Consider the following 24,029-nt stretch of genomic DNA (forward strand, 5'->3'; position numbering starts at 1 on the left):
GCGTGTCATATTAAACTGAGAGCATGTGTGATGTACAGGACTGAAAGGTGTGTGATGCTGTGAGTGTGCTTCAGTGTACAGTAGTGATGGGGGAGAAAATAGATACAGTTACATATCGGATTATTATTTTTAACTATATAGCGTATCGTATCGTTTCGACAATATCACAATATTATGCACCAAAACTCCAGTATTATTCCATCGTACAGTAGCTTGTTCTCCATCTTCTTTTTGAATAGGAAGCCAATTTGTTCTCTGTACTTTTATTTCCATGACTGTTTAAAACTTGTTTTCTCATGGCTCTCTCTTGTCCCTCTGCAGCAGACATATGGTGAGCAATATGGAACATCGAATCGCAATAAAATCACAGTATCAAAACGCAATACATATAGAATCATGAGAATCTCTATGCATATTGTATTGGCACCAAATTATCGTGATAATATCGTATCATGAGGGCCCTGGCAATTCCCAGCCCTAGTGTACTGTATATTGGCAGGGAGAGGACATGTTAAAGTGATGCATAGAGGACATAGAAAACACACACACAGACACATACACAGCGGAGTGAAATGTATTAAATGGCCCCTTGATGCTGTGAGTTGAAGAGTCTTTCATACACACACTGACGCTCGCTCCTTTAAACACACACACACAGAGACACACACTCACTCACACACACACATAGACATACAGTTTGTAACCGGGCCAACAGAGCCCCAACACGCAAAACTTTACCTGGCCTATCCCACTGTTTTGTGTATCTCTCACATTTCTCAATACATGATGTGTTTCGCTCCGGGAGAAAATTAACCCCAGGAATTGTTTATGGGTGAAAGGTGAAAAAACGTATGATCACTTTAGTTACTAAGTTACTGTACTAAATAGACTGGCCCTAATGCACAAATGGGTCCTGACAATCGGTTTTGCCCAGTCATGGTAGTGTATGCTACATACAGTAAGCTATAGGGTTTTGTACCAAATGGCACTAAAATTGTGTTCACTACTTTTGACCAGATGAGCCCTGGTCAAAAGTAGTGCATTACTATCAAAATGCTGAAGTGTATGCAGCGGTGAAGTCAGGCGCAGGACACAGAAGATCAGTAACGACTGCTTTACTTTCCAAAAATACGCACATAACAAAAGCCTCCAAAACACAAGAGGAGGATAATGCGCGGAGTGCGTAATAAACAGGATGATCAATGCCAACCATACATACAGGACACGCGGACAATAACACACAAAGGTAAACATAAAACAAGGGAACTTATATGTAACATAATCAATACAGAATACGAAACAGGTGTACAAACTAGACATACAAAACAAATATCGAAAACATCGAGCGGTAGTAGCTAGTACTCCGGGGACGACGAACGCCGAAGCCTGCCCGAGCAAGGAGGAGGAGCAGCCTCGGCGGCATCCGTGACAGTACCCCCCCCCCCCTTGACGCGCGGCTCCAGCCGTGCGCCGACCCCGGCCTCGGGGACGGCCAGGAGGACGCGGAGCAGGGCGCGTGGGATGACTCCGGTGGAACTCCGTCAGGAGGGAGGGATCTAAAATGTCCCTCCTAGGCACCCAGCACCGTTCCTCCGGACCGTACCCCTCCCACTCCACGAGATACTGCAGACCCCCCATCCGATGTCTCGAATCCACGATGGACCGGACTGAGTACGCCGGAGCCCCCTCGATGTCCAGTGGGGGCGGAGGAGTCTCCCGTATCTCATTGTCCTGGAGTGGACCAGCTACCACCGGCCTGAGGAGAGACACATGGAACGAGGGGTTAATGTGATAATCATTAGGCAGTTGTAACCTGTAACATACCTTGTTCAATCTCCTCAGGACTTTAAATGGCCCCACAAACCGCCGACACAGCTTCCGGCAGGGCAGGCGAAGGGGCAGGTTTCGAGTTGAGAGCCAGACTCGATCTCCAGGTGCGTACACGGGACCCTCACTGCGGTGGAGATCGGCGCTCGCCTTCTGCCTACGGATAGCCCGCTGCAGATGAACATGCGCAGCGTTCCATGTCTCCTCCGAGCGCCGAAACTACTCATCCACCGCAGGAGCCTCGATCTGGCTCTGATGCCATGGTGCCAGAACCGGCTGATACCCCAACACACACTGGAAAGGGGTCAGATTCGTAGAGGAAGGCGAAGGGAGTTCTGGGCAATTTCTGCCCAGGGGATATACCCCGACCACTCCTCCTGCCGGTCCTGGCAATATGATCTCAGAAACCTACCCACATCCTGGTTCACTCTCTCCACCTGCCCATTACTCTCAGGGTGGAAACCCAAGGTAAGGCTAACCCCAAGCATTCCATGAACGCCCTCCAGACTCTAGAGGTGAATTGGGGACCCCGATCAGACACTATATCCTCGGGTACCCCGTAGTGCCGGAAGACGTGGGTAAACAAAGCCTCAGCAGTCTGTAGGGCAGTAGGGAGACCCGGCATTGGGATGAGACGACAGGCCTTAGAGAACCGATCCACAACGACCAGAATAGTGGTATTCCCCTGGGAGTGGGGAAGGTCCGTGACAAAGTCTACCGATAGGTGAGACCACGGCCGTTGTGGAATGGGTAGGGGTTGTAACTTCCCCCTGGCCAGGTGTCTAGGCGCCTTACACTGAGCGCACACCGAGCAGGAGGAGACATATACCCTCACGTCCTTAGCCAATGTTGGCCACCAGTACTTTTCACTAAGGCAGTGCACTGTCCGGCCAATACCAGGATGTCCAGAGGAGGGTGACGTATGAGCCCAATAAATGAGACGATCACGAATCTCGAGCGGAACGTACGTCCGCCTCACTGGACACTCTGGAGGAGTAGGGTCGGTACGTAACGCCCGCTCGATTTCCGCATCGACCTCCCACACCACCGGTGCCACCAGCCAAGACTCTGGCAGTATGGGAGTGGGCTCAATGGACCTCTTCTCTGTGTCATATCGCCGGGACAGGGCGTCTGCCTTAACGTTCTGGGACCCTGGGATGTAAGTGAGCTTAAAAACAAACCGGGCCAGAAACATGGCCCACCTAGCCTGACGAGGGTTCAGTCTCCTAGCTGCCCGGATGTACTCCAGGTTACAATGGTCAGTCAGAATGAGAAAAGGGTGTTGAGCCCCCTCAAACCAATGCCTCCACACCTTTAGGGCTTGAACCACGGCTAGCAGCTCCCTGTCCCCCACGTCATAATTACGTTCCGCCGGGCTGAGCTTCTTAGAGTAAAAAGCGCAGGGCCGGAGTTTAGGAGGCGTGCCTGAGCGTTGAGACAGTACAGCCCCAATACCGGCCTCTAACGCGTCCACCTCCACCTGGAACGCTAAAGCGGGGTCCGGATGCGCCAACACCGGAGCCGAGGTGAACAGGTCCTTCAGTATTCCCCGTCCGCCTCAGCCGACCACTGCAAACGCACCGGCCCCCCTTCAGCAGGGAGGTGATGGGAGCTGCTACCTGTCCAAAACCCCAGATAAACCTCCGGTAGTAATTGGCAAAACCCAAAAACCGCTGCACCTCCTTAACCGTGGTTGGAGTCTGCCAATTACGCACGGCTGAAACGCGGTCAATCTCCATCTCCACCCCTGACGCGGACAACCGATGGCCCAGGAAGGAGATGGACTCCTGGAAAAACAGACATTTCTCTGCCTTGACATACAAGTCATGCTCCAACAGCCTACCCAACACTTGACGCACCAGGGCTACATGCTCGGCTCGTGTAGAAGAGTACACTAGAATGTCGTCAATATACACCACTACACCCTGCCCATGCAAATCCCGGGAAGATCTCGTCCACAAAGGATTGGAAGACTGAAGGAGCATTCATTAACCCGTATGGCATGACGAGATACTCATAGTGACCCGAGGTGGTACTAAATGCTGTCTTCCATTCATCTCCCTCCCAAATGCGCATCAATTTGTAGGCGCTCCTGAGATCCAGTTTTGTGAAGAAACACGCTCCGTGTAATGATTCCGTCATACTCGCAATCAGAGGGAGAGGATAACTGTATTTAACAGTGATCTGATTGAGACTACGGTAATCAATACACGGGCGCAACCCTCCATCCTTCTTCTTCACAAAAAATAAACTCGAGGACGCAGGAGAAGTGGAGGGCCGTATGTATCCCTGTCTCAGAGACTCGGCTATGTATGTCTCCATAGCCGACGTCTCCTCTTGAGACAGAGGATACACATGACTACGCGGAAGTGCAGCACCTGCCTGGAGGTCTATCGCACAATCCCCCTGTCTATGAGGTGGCAATCGCGTCGCCCTCGTCTTGCTGAACACGAGTGCCAAATCATCGTAGTCAGGAGGAATGTGCAGTGCGGGCACTTGGTTCGGACTTTCCACCGTGGTTGCCCCTACGGAAACACCTAGACACCGCCCGACACACTGGTCAGACCACTCCTTGAGAGCCCTCTGTTGCCACGAAATGGTGGGGTCATGGGAGATTAACCAAGGAAGTCCCAGCACCACGGGATACGCAGGAGAGTCGATCAGATACAACTGAATGATCTCCTCATGACACCCCTGCGTCTTCATCTTTAGTGGCGCTGTGACCTCCCTAATCAACCCAGATCCCAACGGACGGCTATCTAGGGCATGAATAGGAAAGGGCACATCTACTGGTAGGAGGGGAATCCCTAACTTAACACAAAAATTACGATCAATAAAATTCCCAGCTGCGCCTGAATCGACTAGCGCCTTATGCTGGGAATGAGATGCAACCTGGGGAAATATTACTGGTATACACAGGTGAACAACAGAGAGCTCTGGGTGAGTTGGGCGCCTACTCACCTGGAATGACTCCCCAGTGCGTGACCTGTTGCCTCGATCCCCTGAAGGCCCTCCCCAGCACCGAACCGCAGTGTGTCCTCTACGGCCACAGTTGGTGCAGAGGACGGCCTCCCTCTGGATCTCTCTCCTCCTCTCTCTAGCGCCAGCACCCCCGAGCTCCATAGGGCTCGGCTCGGAGGTGCTGGGGGATGGAATGGACGGCCCCAACTCCGGACGTCCGTGGGTAGCCGGCAGGGTATCCAGACGGATCGACATGTCCACCAACTGATCGAAGTTTAGATTGGTGTCCCTGCAGGCCAACTCTCGTCGAACGTCCTCTCACAGGCTGCACCGATAGTGGTCGATGAGGGCCCTCTCATTCCACCCCGCATCCGCCGCTAGAGTCCGGAAGTCCAGGGCGAACTCTTGTGCGCTCCTCTTCCCCTGTCGGAGGTGGAACGGACGCTCCCCCGCCGCTTTACCCTCTGGGGGATGATCGAAAACAGCCCTGAAGCGGCGGGAGATCTCCGCGTAGCTGATGGTGGCGGCGTCTATTGCCCTTCATTCGGCATTGGCCCACTCCAACGCCTTGCCGGATAGACAGGAGATGAGGGCGGAAACGCTCTCGTATCCCGAGGGCACCGGGTGTATGGTTGCCAGGTAGAGTTCCACTTGAAGTAGGAACCCCTGACACCCGGCTGCGGTGCCATCATATGCCCTCGGGAGCGAGAGCCGAATCCCACTGGACTCCAGAGATGGTAAGATGGGGCTGGCCGATGGTGGTGGTAATGTAGGAGGAGGTGTGGGCAAGCCTCCTCTTTCCCATCGGCGCAGGGTGTCCATCACGTCTTGCATGGCGGAGCCGAGTCTATGGATCATGGCGTCCTGGCTGCTGACCCGATCCTCCAGTGACTCGGTCACCGCCGCTGCTCCTGCTGACTCCATGGGTGGTGTGTTATTCTGTCAAAATGCTGAAGTGTATGCAGCGGTGAAGTCAGGCGCAGGACACAGAAGATCAGTAACGACTGCTTTACTTTCCAAAAATACGCACATAACAAAAGCCTCCAAAACACAAGAGGAGGATAATGCGCGGAGTGCGTAATAAACAGGATGATCAATGCCAACCATACATACAGGACACGCGGACAATAACACACAAAGGCAAACATAAAACAAGGGAACTTATATGTAACATAATCAATACAGAATACGAAACAGGTGTACAAACTAGACATACAAAACAAACATTGAAAATATCGAAAACATCGAGCGGTAGTAGCTAGTACTCCGGGGACGACGAACGCCGAAGCCTGCCCGAGCAAGGAGGAGGAGCAGCCTCGGCGGCATCCGTAACAACTACATAGGGAATAGTGTGGCATTTGGGACACAGACTAGGTTTGGCCCAGTCATGGTAGTGTGTGTGTCAGTGTCATTGTTGTGCGTTTCCAGAGCTTCACCACAGAGACCATGAGGACTATTCCCTTCCTAGGCCAGTTCCTGGGCCGCCTTTGCTGGAATCCCCATGTCGCTGCTGACGGTGACTGTCACTAGGACATGGATGGGTGGGTGGATGGGTCGGTGGGTGGCTGTCTGTATGGGTGGAAGGGTGGTTGGCCGGGTGGGGGGTTGTTTGGGTGGCCGGGTGGGTGGATGGGTGGCTGGATGGATGGATGGATGGATGGAAGGAAGGATGCCTTGTCTAATGCATTGTCTTGAGTAGTGTTGTGCGTCCTGTGTCTTGTGTTGTGTTGTGCGTCCTGTGTCTTGTGTTGTGTTGTGCGTCCTGTGTCTTGTGTAGTGTTGTGTGTCCTGTGTCTTCTGTAGTGTTGTGCGTCCTGTGTCTTGTGTAGTGTTGTGCGTCCTGTGTCTTGTGTTGTGTTGTGTGTCGTGTGTCTGGTGTAGTGTTGTGCGTCCTGTGTCTTGTGTAGTGTTGTGTGTCCTGTGTCTTGTGTTGTGTTGTGTGTCCTGTGTCTTGTCTTGTGTTGTGTGTCCTGTGTCTTGTGTTGTGTGTTGCGTCCTGTGTCTTGTGTTGTGTTGTGTATCCTGTGTCTTGTGTAGTGTTGTGTGTCCTGTGTCTTGTGTAGTGTTGTGCGTCCTGTGTCTTGTGTAGTGTTGTGCGTCCTGTGTCTTGTGTAGTGTTGTGTGTCCTGTGTCTTGTGATGTGTTGTGTGTCCTGTGTCTTGTGTTGTGTTGTGTGTCCTGTGTCTTGTGTAGTGTTGTGCATCCTGTTTCTTGTGTAGTGTTGTGTGTCCTGTGTCTTGTGTTGTGTTGTGTGTCCTGTGTCTTTTGTTGTGTTGTGCGTCCTGTGTGTTGTGTTGTGTTGTGTGTCCTGTGTCTTGTGTTGTGTTGTGTGTCCTGTGTCTTGTGTTGTGTTGTCTTGTGTTTTGTGTCCTGTGTCTTGTGTAGTGTTGTGTGTCCTGTGTCTTGTGTTGTGTTGTGCATCCTGTGTCTTGTGTTGTGTTGTGCGTCCTGTGTCTTGTGTTGTGTTGTGCGTCCTGTGTCTTGTGTAGTGTTGTGCGTCTTGTGTAGTGTTGTGCGTCCTGTGTCTTGTGTAGTGTTGTGCGTCTTGTGTAGTGTTGTGCGTCCTGTGTCTTGTGTAGTGTTGTGCGTCCTGTGTCTTGTGTAGTGTTGTGTGTCCTGTGTCTTGTGTAGTGTTGTGTGTCCTGTGTCTTGTGTCTTGTGTTGTGTTGTGTGTCCTGTGTCTTGTGTAGTGTTGTGCGTCCTGTGTCTTGTGTAGTGTTGTGCGTCCTGTGTCTTGTGTAGTGTTGTGTGTCCTGTGTCTTGTGTAGTGTTGTGTGTCCTGTGTCCTGTGTCTTGTGTTGTGTTGTGTGAGCCTCTTGCTGCTGTTCCAGAGTCTGTTGACTCTAATATTCAGAGGAACCTCACAACGCTGTCGAGAGGGAGGCCAACCAGTGGATACGGGTAATACAATATATTAGTGTATCAATCAATCGATCCCTTCATCAATCACTTTTTGTATGCACAAAATGAAAAAAAAGTATTTCCGTACATTTTATATGTATAAAATGTAAACAAAAAAACATATTTAGCACTTACACCTTGGGCTTGTCTATGATTCAATAGCTTACAGTGAAACTATTACAATTTTCAGTCGAACATTTGAAAAGGTTTTATTAAGGATAGGTTCTATAAATCTGTTAGATGCATATGTGTTATTTTTTTCTGGTAAAACAGTCTTGCATATATGTTCACTGCCAGAGTGAATTATCTTAAAGCACACACTCCTTTTACTCTTCTAAGCCTATTGAAGTGATTTTTTGTCTAATTATTTTTTAAATTGTACTTCCTCTCTTCCCAAATAGGAAATGGCTCATTAATGTGCTTGATTGAGTCTCTAAGTTAGTGTGAGCTCTTATGCCCCAAAACCCTAAAACATGTTTTGAAAAGCAAATTAAACTGCTTTAGCGTGAGTTTTCACCTTCAAAATAGATAAAAGGGTCCACTTACTCCTACTTTCAACTTGAATGTATTTTGTTTTTAGAGACATAGTAAGGCGAGAAAGAGGGAGAAAAAAACAGAGAGAGGGAGGAAGGAAGGATTCGAGGATTTTCAACTTTCAGATAGGTCACACAGCCAGATTAAATGTGTGTGTGTGTGTGTGTGTGTATTCTTTGGATACATTCTTCATTTAATAAAACGTCTCTCTAATTAAACCAGTGCTTTCTAAAGTATACTTTTAATTCGCCAGATGGTTTTTTACCTTTAAGAGGGGAAGTGGGGTAGGGAAGAGGAGGCGTGTGTTTGTCTGTGTGTGTGTGTGTGTTTGTGTGTGTGGTGAATGCATTACATGTTGGTTTACAGTACTTTCTCACGTAGCAGACAGCGTTTTTTTCTCAGCCACTCATGACATATAATGTGAGAGAGAGAGCGAGGGAAAGCTCTTCTATGACTGCAATTGTTTTGTGGACATTAGAGACAGAAAAGTGTTTGTTTTAGATGGAGAGTGACAAAGTCACACAGCAAAAGGTGTTTGGATGTGCAGTCTGACTGGAACCAGAACTAGAACCCTCCAGTATACTCTGACCAGAAACAGAACTAGAGCCACCCAGTCTCTGTCTGTAAAGGTCCTCCCTAGCCACCCAGTCTGTCTGTAAAGGTCCTCCCTAGCCACCCAGTCTCTGTCTGTAAAGGTCCTCCCTAGCCACCCAGTCTCTGTCTGTAAAGGTCCTCCCTAGCCACCCAGTCTGTCTGTAAAGGTCCTCCCTAGCCACCCAGTCTCTGTCTGTAAAGGTCCTCCCTAGCCACCCAGTCTCTGTCTGTAAAGGCCCTCCCTAGCCACCCAGTCTGTCTGTAAAGGTCCTCCCTAGCCACCCAGTCTCTGTGTCTGTAAAATCCCTCCCTAGCCATCCAGTCTCTTCCTGTAAAGGTCCTCCCTAGCCTCCCAGTCTGTCTGTAAAGGTCCTCCCTAGCCACCCAGTCTCTGTCTGTAAAGGTCCTCCCTAGCCACCCAGTCTGTCTGTAAAGGTCCTCCCTAGCCACCCAGTCTCTGTCTGTAAAGGCCCTCCCTAGCCACCCAGGTTGTCTGTAAAGGTCCTCCCTAGCCACCCAGGTTGTCTGTAAAGGTCCTCCCTAGCCACCCAGTCTCTGTCTGTAAAGGTCCTCCCTAGCCACCCAGTCTCTGTCTGTAAAACCCCTCCCTAGCCACCCAGTCTGTCTGTAAAGGTCCTCCCTAGCCACCCAGTCTCTGTCTGTAAAACCCTTCCCTTAGCCACCCAGTCTCTGTCTGTAAAACCCCTCCCTAGCCACCCAGTCTGTCTGTAAAGGTCCTCCCTAACCACCCAGTCTGTCTGTAAAACCCTTCCCTAGCCACCCAGTCTGTCTGTAAAGGCCCTCCCTAGCCACCCAGTCTCTGTCTGTAAAACCCTTCCCTAGCCATCCAGTGTCTGTCTGTAAAGGCCCTCCATAGCCACCCAGGATGTCTGTACAGGCCCTCCATAGCCACCCAGTCTGTCTGTAAAGGCCCTCCCTAGCCACCCAGTCTGTCTGTAAAGGCCCTCCCTAGCCACCCAGTCTCTGTCTGTAAAGGCCCTCCAATGTGAGAGAGAGAACGAGGGAAAGCTCTTCTATGACTGCAATTGTTTTGTGGACATTAGAGACAGAAAAGTGTTTGTTTTAGATGGAGAGTGACAAAGTCACACAGCAAAAGGTGTTTGGATGTGCAGTCTGACTGGAACCAGAACTAGAACCCTCCAGTATACTCTGACTAGAAACAGAACTAGAGCCACCCAGTCTCTGTCTGTAAAGGTCCTCCCTAGCCACCCAGTCTGTCTGTAAAGGTCCTCCCTAGCCACCCAGTCTGTCTGTAAAGGTCCTCCCTAGCCACCCAGTCTCTGTCTGTAAAGGTCCTCCCTAGCCACCCAGTCTCTGTCTGTAAAGGTCCTCCCTAGCCACCCAGTCTGTCTGTAAAGGTCCTCCTTAGCCACCCAGTCTATGTCTGTAAAGGCCCTCCCTAGCCACCCAGGTTGTCTGTAAAGGTCCTCCCTAGCCACCCAGGTTGTCTGTAAACGTCCTCCCTAGCCACCCAGTCTCTGTCTGTAAAGGTCCTCCCTAGCCACCCAGTCTCTGTCTGTAAAACCCCTCCCTAGCCACCCAGTCTGTCTGTAAAGGTCCTCCCTAGCCACCCAGTCTCTGTCTGTAAAACCCCTCCCTAGCCACCCAGTCTGTCTGTAAAGGTCCTCCCTAGCCACCCAGTCTCTGTCTGTAAAGGTCCTCCCTAGCCACCCAGTCTCTGTCTGTAAAGGTTCTCCCTAGCCACCCAGTCTGTCTGTAAAGGTCCTCCCTAGCCACCCAGTCTCTGTGTCTGTAAAATCCCTCCCTAGCCATCCAGTCTCTGCCTGTAAAGGTCCTCCCTAGCCACCCAGTCTGTCTGTAAAGGTCCTCCCTAGCCACCCAGTCTCTGTCTGTAGAGGTCCTCCCTAGCCACCCAGTCTGTCTGTAAAGGTCCTCCCTAGCCACCCAGTCTCTGTCTGTAAAGGCCCTCCCTAGCCACCCAGTCTCTGTCTGTAAAGGTCCTCCCTAGCCACCCAGGTTGTCTGTAAAGGTCCTCCCTAGCCACCCAGTCTCTGTCTGTAAAGGTCCTCCCTAGCCACCCAGTCTCTGTCTGTAAAACCCCTCCCTAGCCACCCAGTCTGTCTGTAAAGGTCCTCCCTAGCCACCCAGTCTCTGTCTGTAAAACCCTTCCCTAGCCACCCAGTCTCTGTCTGTAAAGGTCCTCCCTAGCCACCCAGTCTCTGTCTGTAAAGGTTCTCCCTAGCCACCCAGTCTGTCTGTAAAGGTCCTCCCTAGCCACCCAGTCTCTGTGTCTGTAAAATCCCTCCCTAGCCATCCAGTCTCTGCCTGTAAAGGTCCTCCCTAGCCACCCAGTCTGTCTGTAAAGGTCCTCCCTAGCCACCCAGTCTCTGTCTGTAGAGGTCCTCCCTAGCCACCCAGTCTGTCTGTAAAGGTCCTCCCTAGCCACCCAGTCTCTGTCTGTAAAGGCCCTCCATAGCCACCCAGTCTGTCTGTAAAGGCCCTCCATAGCCACCCAGTCTCTGTCTGTAAAGGCCCTCCATAGCCACCCAGTCTCTGTCTGTAAAACCACTCCCTAGCCACACAGTCTGTCTGTAAAGGTCCTCCCTAACCACCCAGTCTCTGTCTTTAAAACCCTTCCCTAGCCACCCAGTCTCTGTCTGTAAAACCCCTCCCTAGCCACCCAGTCTCTGTCTGTAAAGGTCCTCCCTAACCACCCAGTCTCTGTCTGTAAAACCCTTCCCTAGCCACCCAGTCTCTGTCTGTAAAACCCTTCCCTAGCCACCCAGTCTGTCTGTAAAGGCCCTCCCTAGCCACCCAGTATGTCTGTAAAGGCCCTTCCTAGCCACCCAGTCTGTCTGTAACCCCCCCCCCCCCCCCCCAGCCACCCACTCTGTCTGTAAAGGTCCTCCATAGCCACCCAGTCTGTCTGTAAAGGCCCTCCCTAGCCACCCAGTCTGAGGGATGGGCCTGTAAAGGCTGAGGGATGGGCCTGTACAAATGCAACAACTCTCAAATTCATAGAGAGAGCTATTGATGCAAGGACTGACCATCCATGTTAGGCTATGGTTCAACCCAGCACTCAGAGAAACAAACACGACAAAGGGAGTGGAAGAAACAAAAATATTTAATAAAAGTAAAAATTGTCTTAGTCCAAAAACAACTGAAGTAAAGGAACAGAGTGGGCTAGTCGGCTCCGGAGGAAGGAGAGGCTGAGGCAGGCAGGCAGGCAGGCAGGCAGACCGACAGGCAGGAAGGTAGGCAGGTTGGGAGGTATGTCCGAAACTAAAGACAAAACAAACGACAGGTTAAGGAGAGTGGAGAGCCAGGCTGAAGACAAAGACAAAATAACTTTACTGGTGAGCCAAGTTACCGCTCTGGTAAGAACAACGATCTGGCGCCGGTGGAGAGCCATGCCCCGGAATATGTAGTGCAGGTTGATTAGAGAATAGGATGCAGCTGCGTAGGCAGGAATCACTGGAAACAACCCGCAGCTGCACAGGAGAGGCAGATCCTGAGCACGCCCCCTGATCCACTCCAGACACACCCACATAAAGGGGACAAACACACATACAGATACAACAGACACAGAGGGGACAAAACAAGGAGGAAGGGAAACAGAAAAGGGAGAGACAAGCTGCCCACATAACAGTACCCCCCCCTCAATGGTCGCCACCTGGCGACCCACCAGGCCTGTCCGGGTTGTCGTGATGGAAGTCCGTGATCAACTGAGGATCCAACACAAAACGCTTTGGGACCCAAGACCTCTCCTCTGGTCCATAACCTTCCCAATCGACTAGGTATTGGAGACCCCTACCCCGCCTCCGAGAGTCCAGTAGCCTACTGACGGTGTAGGCCGGATGGTCGTCAATGAGACGAACAGGTGGAGGTGGAACAGCCGGCGGACACAAAAGGCTGGAGGACACAGGTTTCAGTTGGGAGACGTGGAAAGTAGGGTGTATCTTCATGGCTGAAGGCAACTTCAAACGAACCGCAGCGGGGTTAATGATGGACTCCACCACAAACGGACCCAGGTACCGAGGAGACAGCTTGCGTGATTTGGTACGAAGAGGTACGTTCTTAGACGACAGCCAAACCTCTTGACCAGGATGAAACACAGGTGCGGGAGTCCTGCTCCTATCCGCTTTCCTCTTGTTCCTGTCGGTGGTCCGAAGCAACGCTTCCCGAGCATCGCGCCACACTCTCTGGCAGCGGCGGAGGTTCTCCTGAACCGAAGGAACAGCCAATTCCTTCTCCTGAGCAGGAAACAGAGGGGGTTGATAACCCATGGTCACTTCGAAGGGTGAAAGACCAGTGGCAGAGGTGGTGAGGGAGTTGTGGGCGTACTCTATCCAAGGCAGATGTTTGGCCCAGGATGATGGATGTTGAGCAGCCACACAACGAAGGGTTGCTTCGAGGTCTTGATTGGCTCTTTCAGTTTGACCGTTGGTCTGGGGATGAAACCCTGAGGACAGACTAACGGAAGCACCCAAAGCAGAACAGAACACCTTCCAAACACGGGAAGTAAACTGTGGGCCTCTATCAGATACGATGTCCACAGGTATTCCATGGGGACGGAATACATGTTGGACTAGGAGGTCCGCTGTCTCACTGGCAGACGGTAATTTTGGTAATGCTATATAGTGAACAGATTTAGAGAATCTGTCCACAATGGTAAGTATAGTATCATTACCTTCAGACTTGGGTAGGCCGGTGACAAAATCCATGGCTATGTGGGACCAGGGACGGCTGGGAACTGGGAGGGGTAGCAGCAGCCCCGAAGGGGACTGATGGGAGGCTTTGCCCCGAGCACAGGTTGAACAGGCTGCCACAAAAGCCCGAACGTCAGTTTCCATTGAAGGCCACCAAAAATGTCTCCTAAGCAACGTCAACGTGCGTCTCATCCCAGGGTGACCAGCAAAACGGGAGGTGTGAATCCACTGCAACACCTGAGACCGGACCGTCTCGGGAACAAAGAGTAGGTTGGGAGGTCCATCACCCGGTCCCGGGTCCGTGGCAAGTGCAGTCTTCACAAGAGACTCGATCTCCCACTGAACAGCCGCCACGACGCATGAGGAAGGCAGGACTGCCTCAGGCTCGCTGGTCTCCGAAGGGTCAGCAAACTGGCGGGACAAAGCATCTGGTTTAACATTTCTTGACCCCGGTCTGTATGTAAGAATAAAGTTAAACCTACTAAAAAACAGGGCCCATCTGGCTTGGCGTGAGTTGAGTCTCTTAGTGGCTTGGATGTAAGCCAAGTTCTTGTGGTCAGTCCAGACCACAAACGGCAGTTCAGCTCCATCCAGCCAGTGCCGCCATTCTTCCAGTGCTAGCTTGACCGCCAGCAGCTCTCGGTTTCCAACGTCGTAATTCCGTTCTGTGGGTGACAATTTTTTGGAGAAAAAAAGCACAGGGGTGAAGCTTTTGGTCAGTGGGGGAGCGCTGGGAGAGGACGGCTCCCACACCTGAGTCCGACGCGTCCACCTCCACAACAAACTGCAGAGAGGTATTGGGGTGTATCAACACAGGGGAGGTGGAAAACAGTTCCTTCAACACCCCTACCGCCTGCTCCGCCTCAGGGGACCACAAAAAAGGGACCTTTGGGGATGTGAGTCTAGTAAGGGGTGCCACCACTTTACTAAAACCCTTAATGAACCTACGGTAGAAGTTAGCAAAGCCCAAAAATCGTTGAAGTTGCTTACGGGTGGTGGGTATGGGCCATTCCGTCACTGCCCGGATCTTCTCGGGGTCCGCCTTCACCTGCCCGCTCTCAATTATGAATCCAAGGAACGATGTAGACTGTTTGTGGAACTCACACTTCTCTGCTTTGACGTACAGCTTGTTCTCCAAGAGCCGTTGAAGGACTTGACGGACGTGTGACTCATGCTCCTCGGGTGACTTGGAAAAAACAAGAATATCATCCAGGTATACAAAGACAAAACGGTTCAAAAAATCCCTAAGAACATCGTTCACCATGGCTTGGAAAACCGCAGGGGCATTTGAAAGCCCAAAGGGCATGACCAAATACTCAAAATGTCCCAGTGGAGTGTTGAAAGCGGTTTTCCACTCATCTCCCTTTCGGATTCGGACAAGGTGATAAGCATTCCTGAGGTCGAGCTTGGAAAACACTGTGGCGCCATGCAGAGGTTCAAAAGCTGAGTTGATGAGTGGAAGGGGATACTTGTTTTTAACAGTTATGTTGTTTAAACCCCTGAAATCGATACAGGGGCGTAACGACTTGTCCTTCTTTTCCACGAAAAAGAAACCTGCACCCAAAGGAGACGACGAGGGACGGATTATGCCCGAGACCAGAGAATCACCAATGTACTGCTCCATTGCCTCTCTTTCCGGTCGGGACAGATTGTATAACCGACTAGAGGGCAAGGGAGCACCAGGAAGCAGTTCAATAGGGCAATCATAAGGCCTATGTGGTGGTAGAGACAGAGCCTTGTCCTTACTGAAAACCTCCGCTAAGTCATGGTATTCTTTGGGGACAGATGACAGATCAAGAGGAGCTGAGGGAGGAGTTGGGTTACACTTAGTGGGGGGAACCGCTGACCTCAGGCACTCGGAATGGCAGTTAGTGCTCCAACTGAGAATGGTGTGACGTGTCCAATCAATTTGTGGGTTGTGAAGAGCCAACCAGGGGAAGCCAAGGATTAGGGAGGTAGCTGAGCCAGACATAACTCTTAGCTGAATGCTTTCACAATGATTGCCAGAAATCACTAGGGAAACGGGGGTGGTTTGATGAGTTATCTCCGCGAGGAGGCGCCCATCAAGGGCTGTGACCCGGATGGGGGTAGGTAGTGGCTCCATGGGGATACGAGCTTGTGTAACGAACTGGTGGCTAATAAAGTTATCTTCTGCACCTGAGTCTATGAGAGCTGAGAGTGGCAGGGAATGACTCTGGAAACGTAAGGTTACAGGAACTTGTAATCGGGGAATGATGGGTTCAGGATCTAACTCTGGGCTCGCAAGTAGACCCACCGTTACGAGCGAGCCTTGTCTTTTGGCCGCTTAGGGCATGTAGCCAGAATGTGTGTGGCGTCTCCACAGTACAGGCACTCACCCGCCTGGAGGCGCCGTTGCCGCTCAGCTGGAGGTAGTCGAGCTCGACCCACTTGCATAGGTTCCTCCTCTGTGCTCGGGATGGAATCAGGAACAAGAAGCTGCCGACTCCGGAGAGGCGAGACTCGAGTGGTTGAAGGCTGGGGAACTCGTCCTCCTAGATGTGGCCGATCGCCTCTCTCCCGACGCCTCTCCCGCAACCGATTGTCTAGCTTGATGGACAGGGAAACGAGAGAATGTAAATCATGTGGCTCATCACGAGCAGCCAGTTCATCCTTAATGGCTTCATTCAAACCGTTTAGAAATGCTCCTTGAAGTGCCACATTGTTCCACTTGGAGTCCGCTGCCAACGTCCAGAACTCAATAGAGTACTCTGCCACACTGTTAGAACCCTGCCTCAAATTAAAAAGTATCTTGGAGGAATTACCCACATGGTCAGGATGGTCAAAAACAGTCTTCAATTTAGCAGAGAAATCAGCAAAAGTCAATCCAGTCAAAGTTTGATCTGAGCACACAGCCTCAGCCCAAACCAGAGCTTTCCCTCTTAACAGCCCCAGAACATAATGTACCTTAGATGAATCAGTAGAAAACGACAGTGGTCTCTGCCGAAAAATCAAGTCACACTGAAGCAAAAATCCCCGGCACTTGTCCAATTCTCCATTGAACGGTTCAGGCGACGTGACAGGGGGTTCCCGACGGAACGAAGCCTGCCTAGTGTCCGAGGAAACAACTTGGGGTGCATCAAACTGGGGGTCAGAGAGAGATGGAGAACTGATAACAGACAATTTAGAGACGTGTGTAGTTAACTGAGTCACCTGGTTCAGCAGTTGAAGATTATCTTCCACAAGAGTCCGAATCAACTGGTCATGCTGTCCTAGCAACGTTCCTTGAGCCTGGATAGCTTGTTGGAAGCTGTCTTTGTTTGCCCCGTGCTGTTTCTCTGTTGGGTCCATGGCCAGATCGTTCTGTTAGGCTATGGTTCAACCCAGCACTCAGAGAAACAAACACGACAAAGGGAGTGGAAGAAACAAAAATATTTAATAAAAGTAAAAATTGTCTTAGTCCAAAAACAACTGAAGTAAAGGAACAGAGTGGGCTAGTCGGCTCCGGAGGAAGGAGAGGCTGAGGCAGGCAGGCAGGCAGGCAGGCAGACCGACAGGCAGGAAGGTAGGCAGGTTGGGAGGTATGTCCGAAACTAAAGACAAAACAAACGACAGGTTAAGGAGAGTGGAGAGCCAGGCTGAAGACAAAGACAAAATAACTTTACTGGTGAGCCAAGTTACCGCTCTGGTAAGAACAACGATCTGGCGCCGGTGGAGAGCCATGCCCCGGAATATGTAGTGCAGGTTGATTAGAGAATAGGATGCAGCTGCGTAGGCAGGAATCACTGGAAACAACCCGCAGCTGCACAGGAGAGGCAGATCCTGAGCACGCCCCCTGATCCACTCCAGACACACCCACATAAAGGGGACAAACACACATACAGATACAACAGACACAGAGGGGACAAAACAAGGAGGAAGGGAAACAGAAAAGGGAGAGACAAGCTGCCCACATAACAATCCATAATGTCAAATATTTCGTTTAACCATGTTTTGAGGATATACAGTGTTTGTTTACAGTACATTTACTTTTTTTACAAACTATGGAGTAAAACAAGCTTGTATTTGGGTTCTGATGGGACAGGACAGTTGAACTAAGCTCATGAGGCATTTATAAGTTATATTCTTCAAGAATCAATGGATATGTAAGGGATAATTGACGAGAAACTATGCGTTCTATGGAAAATAATGAACGACGTGGAAGTTGTGTTCCCACTGCACGCTAGCGGAGTGGAGCTGACCTTCCACAGAGTTACATTATTTTTCAGAGAACGCATAGAACCCCAAGTTGATTATCCCTTTTATACCATGGCTATAATTTAACACATTTACTGCTAGAAATGTGTTCATTTGCCAGTAGAAATGTGTTCAACATCCACTGAAGTAGCTACCAAGTTTACTAGATAGCTACGTTAGTTGCCGTGGTAACCAAACAAACAGACTTGCTGGTTTAGCTAACCAAACCGTCCTAGCTTGATATTATGAAAATCTAATTTAACAATACCAATACTGTTTTCAATTTGACTTTTGCTTTCAAAAGCAGCTCAAATAAAACATGTAAAAATGTACTATAGCCATTGTATTCTACCGTGCAAATATACCATGCGTTATAGGGAAATAATGCACGTTCTAGAATGCCCTTCAAGCCAATCAGAAAGGAGTATTAGACAATGCCATGGTATAAATATCATTATAAACTGGGTGGTTCGAGGCCTGAGTGCTGATTGGCTGACAGCCATGGTATATCAGACCGTATACCACGGGTATGACAAAGCATTTATTTTTACTGCTCTAATTACGTTGGTAACCCGTTTATAATAGCAATAAGGCACCTCAGGGGTTTGTGGTACATGGCCAATATACCACGACTAAGGGCTGTATGCAGGCACTCCGCGTTGCGTCGTGCATAAGAACAGCCCTTTGCCGTGGTACACTGGCCATATACCACACCTCCTCGGGACTCATTGCTTAATTAATGCAGAAATCCAAAAATGTATGTAGCAAGTAAGGATTCTAGCTTTAAATCAGAAACGTTGGATTGCGTCTGTGTGTGTATACATGCTTTTGTGTGTGTGTGTGTGTAGTGTAGTGAGTGCTTGTGTGAACCCAACGCTTGGTGCTGTGTGAAGAAATAGGGAGAAGTGGCAGTGCACCATCTGTCAGTGGGTGCTGTAGGTGGGTGTGGTGCAGGAATCAGATGCAGGACGCAGAAAAATAAGTCCAATAGACTTTAGTGAACAGCACACTCAAATTCACGAGTCAAACGCCCGGAGGCGAGAAAGTCCGCACACAGGCGAAAACCAAACGGCGCACAAAACAGTGCGTAAATAACCTCCGAACACAGAGGAGGAAAATATGAAATGCACAAGGCAAACAGTAGCGCACAAAACACGACAGCGAAACAATAACACACAAACACAGACACACACAACGAGAACTAAATAGAACACTAACGAGGACTAACTAGACACAGGTGTACAACATCAAGACCAAACCAAACGAACATGAAACATAGATTGGTGGCAGCTAGTACTCCGGAGACGACGACCGCCGAAGCCTGCCCGAACCAGGAGGAGGCGCAGCCTCGGCCGAAACCGTGATAGTACCCCCCCCCTTGACGCGCGGCTCCAGCCGTGCGCCGACCCCGGCCTCGGGGACGACCAGGAGGACGCGGAGCAGGGCGCGCGGGATGGTCCCGGTGGAACTCCGACAGGAGAGATGGGTCTAGGATGTCCCTCCGCGGCACCCAGCACCGCTCCTCCGGGCCGTACCCCTCCCACTCCACGAGATACTGGAGACCCCCCATCCGGCGTCTGGAGTCCAAGATGGACCGAACGGTGTACGCCGGAGCCCCCTCGATGTCCAATGGGGGCGGAGGAGTCTCTCCTATCTCATTGTCCTGGAGTGGACCAGCTACCACCGGCCTGAGAAGAGACACATGGAACGAGGGGTTAATATTCTTATATTCAACAGGTAGATGTAACCTATAACACACCTCGTTCAATCTTCTCAGGACTTTAAAGTGCCCCACAAACCGCCGACCCAGCTTCCGGCAGGGCAGGCGGAGGGGTAGGTTTCTGGTAGAGAGCCAGACTCGATCTCCGGGTGCGTAAACCGGCCCCTCACTGCGGTGGAGATCGGCGCTCGCCTTGTGACGAAGGACGGCCCGCTGCAGGTGGACGTGGGCAGCGTTCCACGTCTCTTCCGAGCGCCTCATCCAATCATCCACCGCAGGGGCCTCGATCTGGCTCTGCTGCCACGGTGCCAGAACCGGCTGGTAACCTAATACACATTGAAAAGGGGTTAGGTTAGTAGAGGAGTGGCGGAGAGAGTTCTGGGCCATCTCGGCCCAGGGAATGTAACGCGCCCACTCCTCAGGCCGGTCCTGGCAATACGACCTCAGAAACCTACCCACATCCTGGTTGACACGTTCCACCTGCCCGTTACTCTCCGGGTGGTACCCCGGGGTAAGGCTAACCGAGACCCCCAAACGCTCCATAAACGCTCTCCACACACGGGAGGTAAACTGGGGGCCTCGATCAGACACTATATCCTCGGGGACCCCGTAATGCCGGAAGACGTGGGTAAATAGGGCCTCAGCGGTCTGTAGGGCAGTAGGAAGACCCGACATAGGGAGAAGACGACAGGCCTTAGAGAACCGGTCCACAACGACCAGGATGGTGGTATTCCCCTGAGAGAGGGGAAGGTCTGTTACAAAATCCACCGAGAGGTGGGACCATGGTCGTTGTGGAACGGGTAGGGGCTGTAACTTACCCCTGGGCAGATGTCGGGGCGCCTTATACTGGGCGCACACCGAGCAGGAGGAGACGTAAACCCTCACATCCCTAGCCAAAGTAGGCCACCAGTATTTAGTGCTAAGGCAATGCACTGTCCGGCCAATACCCGGATGTCCAGAGGAGGGTGACGTGCGAGCCCAGTAGATGAGTCGATCCCGAATCTCGAGCGGAACGTACTTCCGACCCTCAGGACATTGTGGAGGGCTGGGGTCGGTACGCAACGCTCGCTCGATCTCGGCATCGACCTCCCACACCACCGGTGCCACAAGGCAAGACTCCGGTAGTATGGGAGTAGGCTCAACGGACCTCTCCTCCGTGTCATACCGCCGGGACAGTGTATCTGCCTTGCCATTCTGGGAACCAGGGATGTACGTGATTTTAAATACGAACCTGGTGAGAAACATACTCCATCGAGCCTGGCGAGGGTTCAGTCTCCTCGCTGCCCTGATGTACTCCAGGTTCCGATGGTCAGTCAAAATGAGGAAAGGGTGTTGAGCCCCCTCAAGCCAATGCCTCCACATCTTAAGGGCCTGAACTACAGCTAACAGCTCCCTGTCCCCAACGTCATAGTTACGCTCTGCCGGGCTGAGCTTTTTGGAGTAAAAAGCACAGGGGCGGAGTTTAGGTGGCGAGCCGGACCGTTGAGAGAGCACGGCCCCTATACCAGCCTCAGACGCGTCCACCTCAACCTGAAAGGGAATCGTGGGATCCGGATGCGCCAGCACCGGAGCCGACGTAAACAGGTCCTTCAGTCTCCCAAAGGCCCTGTCCGCATCAGCTGACCACTGCAGGCGCACCGGACCCCCCTTCAGAAGGGACGTGATGGGAGCTGCCACCTGTCCAAAACCCCGGATAAACCTCCGGTAGTAATTCGCAAAGCCCAAGAACTGCTGCACCTCTTTTACAGTGGTTGGAGTTTGCCAATTACGCACAGCGGACACACGATCCACCTCCATACTCACCCCTGACGCGGACAACCGATAACCCAAAAAGGAGACCGACTCCTGGAAAAACAGACATTTCTCTGCCTTGACATATAGGTCGTGCTCCAACAGCCTCCTCAATACACGTCGCACCAGGGTTACATGCTCGGCTCGGGTAGACGAGTATACCAGAATATCATCAATGTACACGACCACCCCTTGTCCCTGCATATCCCGGAAAATGTAATCTACGAAGGATTGAAAGACTGATGGAGCATTCATCAACCCATATGGCATGACAAGATATTCGAAATGACCTGACGTGGTACTAAACGCTGTTTTCCATTCATCGCCCTCCCTAATGCGCACCAAGTTATACGCGCTCCTGAGATCCAATTTTGTGAAAAACCGCGCCCCATGCAATGACTCTGTCATGGTCGCAATCAGAGGGAGTGGATAACTGTATTTCACAGTAATCTGATTGAGACCACGGTAATCAATGCATGGGCGCAACCCTCCATCTTTCTTTTTCACAAAAAAGAAACTCGAAGAGGCGGGGGAAGTGGAAGGCCGAATGTATCCCTGTCTCAAAGATTCGGCTATGTAGGTCTCCATAGCTTTTCTCTCCTCTTGAGACAAAGGATACACATGGCTCCGTGGGAGCGCTGCTCCTGCCTGGAGATCAATCGCACAATCCCCCTGTCTATGGGGAGGCAACTGCGTCGCCCTAGTTTTGCTAAACACAAGAGCTAAATCCCCATATTCAGGCGGAATGTGCAGTGCGGGCACTTGGTTTGGACTTTCCACCGAAGTTGCCCCCACGGAAACACCCAGACATCGCCCCTCACACTGAACAGACCACCCATCGAGAGCCCTCTGTTGCCACGAAATAGCAGGGTTATGGGTGCTTAACCAGGGAATCCCCAGCACCACTGGATACGCAGGAGAGTCGATCAGATACAGCTGTATAGTCTCTTCATGACCCCCCTGCGCACACATCCTAAGTGGCGCTGTGACTTCCCTGATCAACCCCGACCCCAACGGACGGCTATCTAAGGCATGAACGGGAAAAGGTTTGTCAACGGGTAGGAGAGGGATCCCTAACTCTAAACAAAACTTTCGATCAACAAAATTCCCAGCTGCGCCTGAATCTACTAGCGCCTTATGCTGGGAATGAGGTGCAACCTGTGGAAAACCAACAGGTATACAAAAGTGCGCAACAGAAAGCTCTGGGTAGGTGGGGCGTCTACTCACCTGGGAGGCCCCCCCAGTGCGTGGCCTGTTGTCTTCTCCCCCGGAGAACCCTCCCCAGCACCTGGCCGCAGTGTGCCCTCCACGACCGCACTTGGTGCAGGAGACAGGCCCCCTCGGGCTCCTCCTACTCCGTTCTCTAGCGCCGGCACCCCCGAGCTCCATAGGGCTCGGCTCGGAGGTGCCGGAGGGCGGAATGGACGGACCCCCCTCGGGACGTCCACGGGTGGCCAGCAGGGTGTCTAAACGGATGGACATATCAACCAACTGGTCGAAAGTCCCTGCAGGCCAACTCTCGTTGAACGTCCTCCCGGAGGCTACACCGAAAATGGTCAATGAGAGCCCGTTCATTCCACCCTGCATCCGCCGCTAGAGTCCGGTACTCCAAAGCAAACGCCTGTGCGCTCCTCCTCCCCTGTCTCAAGTGGACTAGCCGCTCCCCCGCCGCTTTGCCCTCAGGTGGATGGTCAAACACGGCCTTGAAGCGGCGGGAGAACTCGGCGTAGGAGATGGTGTTGGCGTCCATCTTCCTCCACTCAGCGTTAGCCCACTCCAACGCCTTTCCCGAGAGACAGGAGATGAGGGCGGAAACGCTCTCGTGTCCCGAGGGCACCGGGTGTACAGTGGCCAGGTAGAGCTCCACCTGCAGGAGGAACCCCTGACACCCGGCAGCTGTTCCGTCATACGCCCTCGGGAGCGAGAGCCGAATCCTCCTGGGTTCCGGACCTGGGGCTGGTGGACCGGCCGATGGGGTGGACAGGGTAGGTGGAGGTGTGGGTACCCTGCTGGCTTCCCATCGGTGCAGGGTGTTGATCACGTCCTGTAGAGCGGTCTCCAGTTGTCTTATCTGGCCCTCCTGCCAATGGATATGATCCTCGAGCGACACAGGTGTCACAGCCGATCCTGCTGATTCCATAATGGTGTGTTATTCTGTCAGTGGGTGCTGTAGGTGGGTGTGGTGCAGGAATCAGATGCAGGACGCAGAAAAATAAGTCCAATAGACTTTAGTGAACAGCACACTCAAATTCACGAGTCAAACGCCCGGAGGCGAGAAAGTCCGCACACAGGCGAAAACCAAACGGCGCACAAAACAGTGCGTAAATAACCTCCGAACACAGAGGAGGAAAATATGAAATGCACAAGGCAAACAGTAGCGCACAAAACACGACAACGAAACAATAACACACAAACACAGACACACACAACGAGAACTAAATAGAACACTAACGAGGACTAACTAGACACAGGTGTACAACATCAAGACCAAACCAAACGAAAATGAAACATAGATCGTTGGCAGCTAGTACTCCGGAGACGACGACCGCCCTCTCTTCCTCTCTCTCTTCCTCCCTCTCTTCCTCTCTCTCTTCCTCTCTCTCTTCCTCTCTCTCTTCATCTCTCTCCTCCTCCCTCTCTTCCTCTCTCTCTTCTTCTCTCTCTTCCTCTCTCTCTTCCTCCCTCTCTTCCTCTCTCTCTTCCTCTCTCCTCCTCCCTCTATTCCTCCCTCTCTTCTTCTCTCTCTTCCTCTCTCTCTTCCTCCCTCTCTTCCTCTCTCTCTTCCTCTCTTTTCCTCTCTCTCTTCCTCTCTCTCT

The 24,029-nt window shown here is 51.7% G+C and overlaps 1 protein-coding gene and 2 long non-coding RNA genes across 3 annotated transcripts in view; 1 reads left to right on the forward strand and 2 right to left on the reverse strand.

Annotated features, from left to right (window-relative positions):
* LOC311144381 (uncharacterized protein) overlaps positions 1 to 24,029 on the forward strand; it is a gene marked incomplete at both ends in the record, with an annotated part of 83,075 nt that overhangs the window by 36,062 nt on the left and 22,984 nt on the right. The window contains 2 exons of the mRNA XM_084180399.1: positions 6,217 to 6,304; positions 7,643 to 7,689. Of these exons, the coding sequence (XP_084036525.1) occupies positions 6,217 to 6,304; positions 7,643 to 7,689 (135 nt within the window). The remainder of the gene's footprint in view (positions 1 to 6,216; positions 6,305 to 7,642; positions 7,690 to 24,029) is intronic.
* Positions 11,906 to 12,332, reverse strand: LOC311144855. The gene is made up of 2 exons (XR_014614537.1): positions 12,170 to 12,332; positions 11,906 to 12,081 (listed from the first exon to the last, which is right to left on the reverse strand). It is a non-coding gene; the product is annotated as an uncharacterized lncRNA (long non-coding RNA).
* On the reverse strand, positions 16,884 to 17,310 carry LOC311144854. Its single transcript, XR_014614536.1, has 2 exons — positions 17,148 to 17,310; positions 16,884 to 17,059 (listed from the first exon to the last, which is right to left on the reverse strand). It is a non-coding gene; the product is annotated as an uncharacterized lncRNA (long non-coding RNA).

The sequence above is a fragment of the Coregonus lavaretus genome (assembly GCF_964263955.1).
Source record: "Coregonus lavaretus genome assembly, chromosome: 17".
NCBI lineage: Eukaryota > Metazoa > Chordata > Actinopteri > Salmoniformes > Salmonidae > Coregonus > Coregonus lavaretus.